The 11,620-nt window shown below is 45.5% G+C and overlaps 1 protein-coding gene across 2 annotated transcripts in view; it reads right to left on the bottom strand.

Moving 5' to 3' along the window:
* Positions 1-2,086: 2,086 nt before the first annotated feature.
* Pgm1 (phosphoglucomutase 1) overlaps positions 2,087-11,620 on the bottom strand; it is a 56,972-nt gene continuing 47,438 nt past the window's right edge. For both annotated transcript variants that reach the window (XM_021159356.2, XM_021159355.2), the window contains exons 8-11: positions 10,516-10,651; positions 7,302-7,485; positions 5,246-5,380; positions 2,087-2,706 (exon numbers count right to left, since the gene is read on the bottom strand). In XM_021159356.2, coding sequence (XP_021015015.1) covers positions 2,617-2,706; positions 5,246-5,380; positions 7,302-7,485; positions 10,516-10,651 — 545 coding nt within the window. In that variant the 3' untranslated portion in view covers positions 2,087-2,616. The remainder of the gene's footprint in view (positions 2,707-5,245; positions 5,381-7,301; positions 7,486-10,515; positions 10,652-11,620) is intronic.

Raw genomic sequence — 11,620 nt, 5'->3', positions numbered from 1 at the left:
TCATGGAATACAACAGAAGACAGCTGGGTGGGATCTGGAACAGAGGAGGCAAAGGAACCAAAGGAAAACAATTCTGTCTCTGCTTTCCTCCTCTGAGGTGAGCCCAGCCTTGGATGCTTGGTCCAGTCAGGGTGCTGGGGAACATCTGAGCAAGAAACTGCTTCTCCAGAGAAGACAGAAAGTCAAAACCAGGGGAAAATGAAGTTTCCAAGCAGGGCCCCAAACAATTCTAACCCCATTTTCTCTCAGCAATTCTCACCACAGAAAACAAGTGTGACTCTAGAACTCACATTGTTGGGGGTGTCGGTGCTGGCTGCTGCAGCAGGCCAGCCTCTCAGGGATTTCTCATACTCTTCCTCCAGGTTCACCCTGCCCCCTCCCTCCACCCCGGCAGGCAGCCACAGAAGGTGGCCTTGCCCCACGTAGCCAGCCAAGACTCCCGCCTTCTCTATTCAGCTTTAAGCCTCCACACTGCAGGCCAACTGGGGTCAGGAAACACAGCTGAATTGTAGTTGGAGCCAGCGGGACATTTTTAAAGCCATCCCAGGGGATGCATTACTGGGAGTGTCTGCAGCTGATTCTACAAACAGAGAGTTGTAGAGTAAACAAAATACAATGTCAGAAACAAGCCCTTGCTTAGGGTAGCCGAGAACCCAAAGCAAGGTGTCCAAACATCTGTTAAACTGAGCTGGTTAACACAGGGATAATAACTTCTTCGTTGGTGGGTTTCTGGGTGGCATGCATCTCAACATTTGAAATAAAATAGATGTTAGGAAAAGATGAATGCCAACAGCTAACAGTGGTCTCCCAACTCATGGAATTCTACTTGTGGATGGATTTGATCCCCCAGCTAACCCTACGGGCAGTTGGAGGGCAGAGATACCTGCTGTACACCATTTCCTTCCTCTGACCCTTAGCCAGTATTAATTTCCTGGCTGACTGAAACATGCAGATGTTGAGACTTCTTGGGGGAACAGTGGTGTTAAACTAACAGTCTCTTAACACCCTGGTGAACACTATCAACCTTCAGTAAGTGAAAGAATGTTTTCACACCTTTCCCCACTGTTAGACGTAGTCTAAAAACTAGAAATGGTTAGTACCGAGCAGAGGTGAACTCTGGGGCTGTGCTGCCCAGGGGCACCCATGCTCTTCCAAGGGTTGTGACTTTGGTGGGGAACTGGGATTCACCTGTAACATGGGGATTGTTGAATATCTTCCTCGTGGAATTATTGGGGATTACAAAGCACGCAGGAAGCACTTCAACGAGTGCCTAGCATTGGAGTCAATGCTACAGAACCACTTATCCGTCACCACCACCAGGGTCTTTGGTGAAGCTCAGCTGTTGGCTGATTCCCTTGTGAAAAATGATCATACTGGAAATCTCTCCTATGGGGTAAAAATTCTATCACCTATACTGGAGAGCCCACCTTGCATGGTGGAGGTGTGCAGAGCTGAGCCCTTTCTGGAATAGTCAATATAAGTAACTTTGTGTTGCAAGATCCTTGCCAACCATAAAATGAACTGTAAATATTAATATTATGATTTGTTTCTCAGCATCTAGAAAGAGTCCATCAACCCAACCCTGCCTGCCTGACAACTTACTGTGGACTAGACTCTGTGCTCATGGCTTTCCATAGTTATATACTTAATGATCTCCAGGCATCCAAAGTTCATCTGGGGTCTCAGATAGGATTCAAACCCAGTCACTCGGCTTCAAAGTCTATGCCTCTAACTTCTGTGTTACCTGTGGCCTGGAAGTCTGGAGGGTTCTGCTTCTGCCCCATTAGCAGGCCTGGGACAGGCAGCATTACAGGGCATATATGTGACTTTGCTCCACCAGATCTGAAAATTACCTTCTTTCCCAAGTCATTGCACCAAGGTTTCTTTGATAACCTTGGGGGTTATCCAGCAGCCACTGTCCTGATGAGATTAAAAATTATAGTTCTTAAGTGGAAGGATATTCAACCTGCCCAGAAATCAGGTTTTTCTGGCTAGGCCATCAAAACAAAATACAATACCCCCTCTTCATACAAGGCAGACCATCTGTTTTCCTTCTTTGTAGTTAAGAATAAAAGCGACAACAGGCAACTGTAGCACATTCTGCTTTAATACCCCACAGATCTGTGCAGATGGGAGATGCAAAATAACACAGAGGTCTGAAGGCAAGCGCATCTCACTCAGAGCGAAGGCACCAGGAACCGAATTCTGTTGGATTACATGTAAACACACATGGGAAGACTTTCACAGTGAAGCAGGAACTTTGATATCATTTTACAGGCATACCCCATGGACAGGAGATGGCCTTGTTGCTGATCCTCCACCTCCAAATCTTTACAGTGTAGTGTACTGTACCTGATGCAGGGAGACAAGGGCTCACACAGCAGCAATTCAATAGGGCAAGAGAAGGAACAGACACGGGTGCAGGCCCTCGGGTCTGCTTTCCCTCTCCCCCACACAGTGGCAGTGCCTCACAAATGGCTGTTTATCAAAGTGGGAAGTAAAAAATCAAGACCAAGTCCTAAAAGGCCCAGGCAAATACACTGTTTCTGTCCGTGCTCTTCAATCAGGTGGCATGGATAGTCCTGGGGGAGGGATATGCCACATCTGGCCATCTTTCTAGGTGATGACAGTGGGTGCAGTGCGGCCTGTCCTCTCCTGGAGCTGGGACACTTTCAGAGCAATGGAGATCAGGGGCGCCAACATGACCTGGGAGAAACACAAAGAACCCTTCCCATCACTTTTCTAAACAGATCTGTGGTCCACGAGTCCACCCACCCACCCCACGTACCAGCATGCCTGAAGCTCTTTTAAGTAAAAAGCAAACCCAAGCCTGGCTCCAGCACCCCTTACCCCAGTGAATGAACTCTGTGGTCTATCCTGCAAAGCAAGCAACCGTACCATCCTTGATATTTCTTCTCCATATGCCCCACATAGAACTCATCAAGCCTAAGAGACCCTTTTGCTGTGAATCTCTCACCATGGGACTGGATTCTCGTAAGCCCTGTGCTGTTACTCCTGATAAAAACACTGCTCTCTCAGATACTTCTGCATCCCCTGAGCTGATTCTCACACTGTACCAAAAGAGACCTTTCAGGGCTGGTGAGATGGTTCAGTGGTTGAGAGCACTGGTTATTCTTCCAGAGGTCCGGAGTTTAATTCCCAGCAACTACATAGTGGCTCACAACCATCTATAATAGGATCTGATGCCTTCTGTTGTCACACAGACACAAAGGAAAACAGACCGCTCATAAACCTAAATAATTTTAAAAAGGAGAGAGAGACCTTTCACATCCACCCACCCCATTCAAAGTTCCTTCGAGGCACTGGGGGAAACGAGGGGGTGGATTCCACTGTTGAAATGAATCATCTTTGATATTAGACAAACGAAAACTATTCATCTAGTTAAACTACCCGTTTTCCAGTGCAGGAAACTGATACCACACCATACCAGAAGTGCGGCTTGACTAGACACAAATGGCCCAGAACAGGACCTTTGCTTGCTATTGCTGCCTTTCATCCACACCAGATCATGCTAACTGGGAAAGCCAGCCCTACCCGCTGAGACTACCACATGTCGCTGCCCTTGGGGCTCAGACACACCAGCTACAGAATAAAGGCAGACGCTCCCCAGCTGGACGGTGGTGTCTGCGGGCACAGAGGGAGCCCCAAGCTTTTATGATCCTCCATCCTGGGAAGTTAGGTTCAAAAGACATATATTTTTCATTCTTTCCGTCTAGCATGGATCGGGCTTTTGTCTTGAAGGTAAAAGGAAATGAGTATGTGCACCTTCCGCCTCGTCTCCTTCTCTGTTATCTCAGGGACCTGCAGTACTGACGCCCAGGGCCCTTGGTTCAAGTTCTAGGGATGCCAGAACCGCACAAGGATGTGAAGATTACAGATGTTGGGACCTGGTTACTGGAAAAAGTGTGAAAGAGAAGCAGCTCTTGCCACTTCCTTAGTAACAAAAGCAACTGCACACTAAGTGTCCAGTCAAATCCAGACACAGGAAGCAGAAGGCTGGCTGCAAGGACTGTCAGGAAAACAGGCTGACCCCTGAAAAGTAGGCTTCAGCTCTGCAAAAACTGAGAAGGTTGGGATCTGAGGATGCGCTGGGCACAATGCAAGTGTGCACAATGTTACTGAACTGCAGACTTCAAAGACACAGTAAAGCAGCTTGTTTACATTTTTTATAACTAAAAACTGGGTGTCAAAAATTTGAATTAAGCAACTATAAGAAAACCATTCTTCTTTATGTTTTTAGTGTGCGCGTGTGTATATATGCACAGCATATATGAACACACAGGCATAAAACAGCACACACGGCAGGTCAGAAGACAGCTCAGAGAGCCAGTTCTTCCACCATGAGGCTCCCGGGGCTCAAGCTCAGGTCAGGAGAGCCATGGTGAGGTCATCAGCAGCACTAAACTGACTTGGTTGATTTTTACTCTTTTAAGATTTCTTTATTTATACATCATATGAAGAACCAATTCGAAGATCCATTCTCATGTAACCACGAACGAATAGAGCACAGGCTGGTAATGCCTGCTTGCTCTTCTGTGCCTTGGTACCCTTATCAGTACGAGGAGAATAAGAGTCTATAGAATTTGGGAATAATGAAGAGGGGCTGGGGCAGAGAAGGGCACTTGCTATGTACACAAGCATTGCCATGTGTATTAAATTTCCAGCACCCGCATGAAGCAAGCTGTGCACATACTAAGAATCCCAGAACTCTGGGGAGCACAGATGGGGGTGGGGGGTCACCGGCTATGTGACAGCCTAGCTTCAGGCTTAGTAAGAGACCCTGTCTGGAGGGAGTAAGGTGGAGCATGAAGGTGAGGCACTGGATGTCTTCCTCTGGCTCCCAGGAGCACAGAAACATGCATCACATACATACATAACACAGAGAGAGGGAGGGAGGGAGGGAGGGAGGGAAGGGGAAAGGGAAGGGGAGAGAGGGAGAGAAGGAAGGGAGGAGAAAGGGAGGAGAGCATTAACTGACTGTACCTATACAACGGGCTTAGTAAACAGCAAATGTTCAGCAAAGCTAATGATTCCTGTGGTAGTTACCAGGCACTTTTGCTGTAACGTACAAAGGGGAGAACCAGTACAACTGGTGACATGATGGGTTGACCTGATGGTGACCTAAGGGGCTGTTGACACCTGGCAGTGACATCATGGGCTCAGCAGACCCCGATCACTCTCTTGAACCAAAACAACAAAGCAGGGTACAGGGCTTAGCCATTACCTGGGGATCCTGGTTGATCTTGGCAACATCCTTCTCGTAGCTATCAATATACAGCCGGATGGTAGCCCCTGCACTCCCGGTGCCACTCAGTCTGAAGATGATACGAGAACCATCTGCAAAAATAAGCCGCAAGCCCTGCAAACAGATAAGCAGACGGTTTTCCCACCAGATCCTGAAAGGGGGACTGAAGCCTGGCAGACCCTGAGTTGTCCATTTGGAGACCTAGTCTTATCCATCAGAGGATTAGATCCTTGACAGATGGCAGCAATCGAGCCCTGTGAGACTGGCTTCTATCAGCCTCTCACTGCATCCAGACCAAGAGGCTTAAGTCATGTAGGACAGCATTTCCAGGGTCATCTGGGAGATAGGCTTGTGGTGATCGATGCTGGGTGCCATGAGGCTCCTTCTCCTGCCTATTTCCCTGTGATTCATGGGCTGGTCGTTTCAGTTTGAAGCTTAATAAATAAGTAAATCTGCTAGATGCAGAGGTCTGCCTCATGGCCCTTGAGGGAACTACAGGCAGATGAGAGGAAGAGCTCTTTATAAAGCCCTTGTAGGAGATCTCACAAAGGGGGCCACATGCCCTAGACAGTAGGAACAGGTACTCATACTACCCCAGCATGATCCAGGGTCAATCATCTCAGGATGACTCAAGTGAGGTCCGGGTGGGAGCAGGGCCTTTTTCTCTTTCCCTTCCATCCAGTACCTTTACGCCTTACTTAAGGGAGAGGTTGAAGACTCGTGATATATTTCTCAGTGTAAAGAAGAAAGGCTACCACCTAAGGACCCTTCACTCTTTATGAGTCTATCTGAGCTTTGTGTGATGCCCGAGACTAACCAGAGGGAAAGGTCCTTGTCTCCTGGGGTTTGTCACCACTTCAAAATTCCAATTCTTTAGATTTACTGTGAGGGCTGCAGGTGGGATGTGCAGAGCGTGTTCTCCAGCTAGTCAATGCAGAGGATACAGTCACCCCCACTCAACACGTTTTCCTTTTTAAAAGTATCCCAGGGTTGTCTTTATCCTCAGATTTCAGCATGAAGCTTCTGGTATCTCCCTGTTTCCTTTGGGTCCTTCTCTCTCCTACGTCTTCTTCCTGCTAAGTGCTTCAGTATTCTCATTCTATGGCACAGAACACAGCCTAGCTTCCTAGTGTGCCTCTGACCTAATAACTCCTACTGAGAGGCTTCCAGTGAATCCCCAAACCCGTCCCCTCCAAAACATGGCAAATGCCTTATTTAAAAAAAAAAAAAAGGAGGCCAAAGCTCTGCATCTCTCAGAAAGAGCAAGCAGGGGGGTTAGGGTGCGACGACACCCCCTTCACCCCCTTCGTTGTTTCTGCTTCTGAATCCCCAGACATAACTCCATTCCCTGTCAGCAGGGAACAGATCTGAAAGTGAGTGGACCCTGGTTCTCAGTGACCAAAGAGAGAAGGGTCGATGCCCTGAGCCTTAGGTACCTTTTATGAGAAACCCCAGCCATCTGTTACCACCCAGGATGGTCCAGATCCTCAGCTCTGCTGTCCTACTGTGCACTGCCTTGTCAGACGGCCACAGATAACAACAGTGGGGATTTCTAACCAAGAGGACTGCCTTAGAAAGGCATATCCTTATTGTGGGTCTGGAACATGTGAAAGGAGACCATGTGGTGTCATTTATGACGTCACACTGCTGCGATGCCTGCAGAGAGAAGAACTGATCTCTAGGGCCACTGTAACATTCGTCTATAGTTTTAAGACTTTCCCATACATCCCAACATGGCATCTTGAGTATAATTATGAAACTTCCTCTGGCATATAGGCTCAGAGTTCTAGCATGGAGAATCAGGGGGCTGCAAAGAACTATGGCAAAAAAAAATAATAATAAATAATAAAAACCACTCTCCCTATGAGTACGCATGAGAGTCAAATGTAATTTGGCAGAAACCCAGCTGGGAACCACTGACCCAGGAAAACACACTGCCAAGGAAGCACAATCGAGGGGCCGTCTCCTCGTTTCCTCTTGAGGCAGAGATGGCGCTCTAGGGTATCTCTCTCATATACTCACAATCGGCTCCTACCTGATTTTTTGAAACGCTTCCATCTACTGGGTCACTATATTCAAAGTTATCCGCTTTCTCCACAGTGTAGACTTTATCGTTTGCTGAGAACTGCTTCCCCACAAAGGAGCGGTCCAGCATCAGGGCCTCCAGGTCCTTCATCATTTTGTTTGCACCCTCAGCTTCTACCTCCTCGTAGTCATACCTGGAAGAAGTTATGTAGTTGAGAGCCCAGGGTTGATTTCACAGCATCTGAGGTGAGCAGCATTGTCTCCATCCTTGGCCCTCCCCAAAAGCCATCTACCTTCAGAAGGCTGCTTTTCAAAAGCTGTGAGCTTGTCAGTCAGCAGGGACGGAGTGGGCTGCGGGGAGGGGTGTGTGAAAGGAGAGCTTAGAAGAAAGGGGAAGGGCCTTCTGAATAGCCAGAGGACTCCTGGCTTGTGTTTTCACAGAAAGAGGCTCTAAGATGCTTCAAAGGAGACATCACCTACTGCCACATCTCCACATCTTCAGGAGGGAACATGAACAGCTCTCTGACCTCCAAAAAATTGCTAAGTCAGCCAGCATATAACTTAGGCTCTTTTTGTCCAAGCTTCTATTGCTCTTACAAGGCAAGGGCTGGGCGTACCCTAGGCTTTGGACCTGTGTGGTGCTGTGAGTCTGTGGCTTCACAGAGTTCCAGTCTCCACAGGAATCTCCTTGAGCTAGGCCAGGATGCCAGAGACCAGATAAGCAGCCAAAAGCTAACTAGCTGTGCATCAAACACCAGGCTCCTTCAGCGGGCCATGTATTCTGCTTTAAATTTAGCCTGGCAGAGGATGCCTTCAGTGGATGATAAAGGGTCAAGAAAAGAAAACAGCTGTACCACAAATCAGATTCTGTGATTATTATTTTCTTTCAAGATTTGTTCTCCACCTCTTTTTTTTTTTTTGTGAAGCTAAAGACACTTGCACGCTTTGTCTTAACCTGGCAGTGCATGTCCTCTTGAAACAGACACCAAGATGGCAGAACCCATTTGTTTGCAATAGTGAAACAAATACAAGATGTGCACTGTAACACCTCTGAGACATGAGGAATATTGCAGAATTATGGCCAACTTATGCTGGCTCCAGGAGTCTTCGAAGCTGAGACAAAATAGCCCCCTCCCTACTGAAGCTGGCGCTTTCCCTCCGTTAGGATGATAAAGGGCAAGAAATTACAACCAGGCTTCTGCCTCATGCCTGTGACCTTTGGGTGTTTGGGAATAAAGATCTTTAAATCCCAAAACACAGAGGGTTGGAATGGAAAGAATGCTGGCTTTGTAACCAGCCAGAGCAGACTAAGACTCCAGCAAAGAACGGTCAGTTATCCTGGCTCTTGGCATCTAGGTTGTATTGTCAACTAATGGTCTTGAGGCTTATGACAGACAGCAGTGTGGCAGTGTCTAATGTTATTCAGCGAACGGAGGAGTCAAAACCAATCCTTGATTGTGGTTGTTGTAGTTGATAACTAGTGAAGCCATGGTGAGACATTTCCAATATGGAGGTGTGTTTATGTATCAAGAGTGAAGCTCTGAACACCACTCCACCTTACTCCACCCTGGTTACTGTTCACTCATTTATCTATTCAAGGGGTATTCACACGGTGTCTCTATGATTCAGGAGACACCGCAGAGCATAAAACCAACATGGTGTGGTTGTTGTGAAATTCTGGGCCTAGAGAGTGAGTACATGATTGTTACTGTGAATTACCAGCTGTTCTTGCTCCTAGAGAGGACATTCCTGATTGGTTCCCAAGACTTCTTCATGATAAGACATGGCAGCTTTTTTTTTTTTACTTATACTTTCAACAGAAGAGTACTTTAATCAGAATTCTCTTGGAAGATTGGTGAGTTCAAGTTGCTTAGGGTTGAATTCTTTTCTGACTTTCTAAAAACCATAGACTATTAGCCCTGGGATATACATACATTTATTTCTCTTTTAAAAACATCTAGTCTAATGCACCCATTTTATTAAAAAGGCAACTAAGAAAACAAACAAAAACAACAACAGAAATAAGAACAAACAAAATAAAGCCAGGCATGGTGGGCCATGTCTTTTACGGCAGCACTTGTGAGGTAGAAGCAAGCAGATTGCTGCGAGTTTGAGGTCTGAGGCTAGCCAGGGCAACACAGTGAGACCCTGCCTTGGAAAAATAAAACGCAAAACAAAAATCGCAACTGAGGTCCAGAGAAATCATATCCATAGCTTCTTACATATGAATGCTTTATGTAATATACTTTTTCATAAAAATATTACGATCCAGGGAAACAATTCTTTAATTTTTGCACTTATTAAAGAACAGGCAAAAAAAAAAAAAAAAAAAAAAAAAAAAGAACAGGCAAATTAGAAATAGTGAAAAACACTACTGGTTAAAAAAAAAAAAAAATTGGGGGTTTCCAGGTCTTGAACCCAAAGCTTCCCATATAATGACCACATAGACACTTTATTAATCAGCTACATCTCTAGCCCTACCCCACATTTTGATACTTCTTAAAAATAAGTATATATGGTAAAAAAAAATAATTGTTAAGTGTTTTTAATCATTTTGTTTCCAGTATAATCTGGAGTACCTGGGGGAAAGAAAAATAGAGAGTAAATATCTGTTGAATCAATGACTGAGAAGATAACAAACAGCCATGGATCCTATTGACTCAATGACTGGGAAGATGACAAACAGCCGTGGGTCCTACCCAATGAGTAAGAAAAGCTGATCTGAACTGAGCATTGTTTCCAGAACTTAAGGAGAATCATTTTCAGGCTTTTTAAGCTCTAGAGTTTACAAAACACCTCCAGACTCTGATGTCACTCAATAGCCAAAGCGACATTCTTCTTTCTACAGATGAGGAAACTGAACGCAAAGGTTAAATGACTCCCTAACTCAGAAAGGTACAAATTCATATTCAAATCTATTTCTGTGAGTCCAAACCCAGTGTTATCATCCTGCCAACCTGACGGATATATTTAGAAATGCTTATAAAAGTATATATTCTTTTAATTAGGCTAGCTATTTTTTTTTAAATCCTTGTTCTTTATGGCTGGCTTAAAAACTGACTTCACCTTGATCCTGATCAAATCATGTTCAAAGTCCCCAGCTTAAGAAGGTGAGGGAACCTGAGTGTCCTTATCATTACAGAGAGAACAAACACTGCCTGTCTGAGAATTCTCTCTGTTCACTTTCCCACCATCCCTCGAACACCATCCAGACTGTGTCTTACCTGGTAAAGAAGTTCCGACCAAACTTCTGCCAGTGGTCTTTGAGGATGTCCTCCACACTCTGTTTGCGGGTGGCCAGAATGGAGAGCCAGGCCAGGACGGCCCACAGTCCATCTTTCTCTCGGATGTGGTCTGAACCTGAAAGGAGATGAGAAACGTGGCTTTTCAAGAGTCCTTGAGAGCCAGCCCAGCAGTACTCAGGCTACTGAAGCAGTCAAGTGCTCTGAGGACTGCAGGACACAGAAGGGCTCACAGATGCAACAAAGTAACACAGCAGTTACAAACAATGGGAGTAACTTAGGAATCAAATTGGCAGACATCACTAAGCAACTGTGGGATAACCTGGTAGAGCTTGGTGTGTCAACTACAAAGTATTAATGTAGGAGGAAAAAGTCCCATAATAATAAATAGTAATAAAATGGCTATTGTAAATTCTCAGTAAACCAAAACAGTCTGTAGCACAACGGAATAAAACAAAGCCCCCAGACAGAAACACAGATATAGGAGAGGCTCAAGTCAATAAAGTCTCACTTTGAGCCTATGGTAAAATAGTGCGTCGTTCTTAGTGACGTTACCATAGCTGGCTTATTACGATAAAGAAACTTCAGGGTTTGTTCCTTAAAAAGAAATCCATTCAAATTTAGAAATGGAAAACCCTACTAGGCATGATAGTGTCCACATGTGATTCTAGCACAGGGTGGTGGAGGCAGGAAGATCAGAAGTTCCAAGTTCAACTTCAAAAAGTATGTGTGTGGATGGGGTGTGGGGTGTATGGGAATGAAAGCCTTTAAATACTAGAAAATATGTAAATTTCTTTTTACTCTTGAGAGTAATAAATACAGGTAAAGCCATTATTCAGAAAGAGACACACCTGACATATTTATCAGTAAAAATACCTATTTCTTCATAGCACTATACTATAGATAGAAGTAAAGGTCACTGACACAGCTTAAAGGATCTACATATTTACAATTATAAAACAAATGATTGGACTGCTGGTGAGTGGAACACAGCTTCTGCTCCAGTCCAATCACGCGGGACCTGAGACTGCTTTGGTTGGGGAGGGAGAAATCCGGCCTACATAGGGCCACAAGCCTCTTCCGGTCA

The sequence above is a fragment of the Mus caroli genome, chromosome 4 (genome assembly GCF_900094665.2).
Source record: "Mus caroli chromosome 4, CAROLI_EIJ_v1.1, whole genome shotgun sequence".
NCBI lineage: Eukaryota > Metazoa > Chordata > Mammalia > Rodentia > Muridae > Mus > Mus caroli.
The sequence above is the reverse complement of the archived record's forward strand: the minus strand, read 5'-3'. Positions and strand labels throughout refer to the sequence as shown.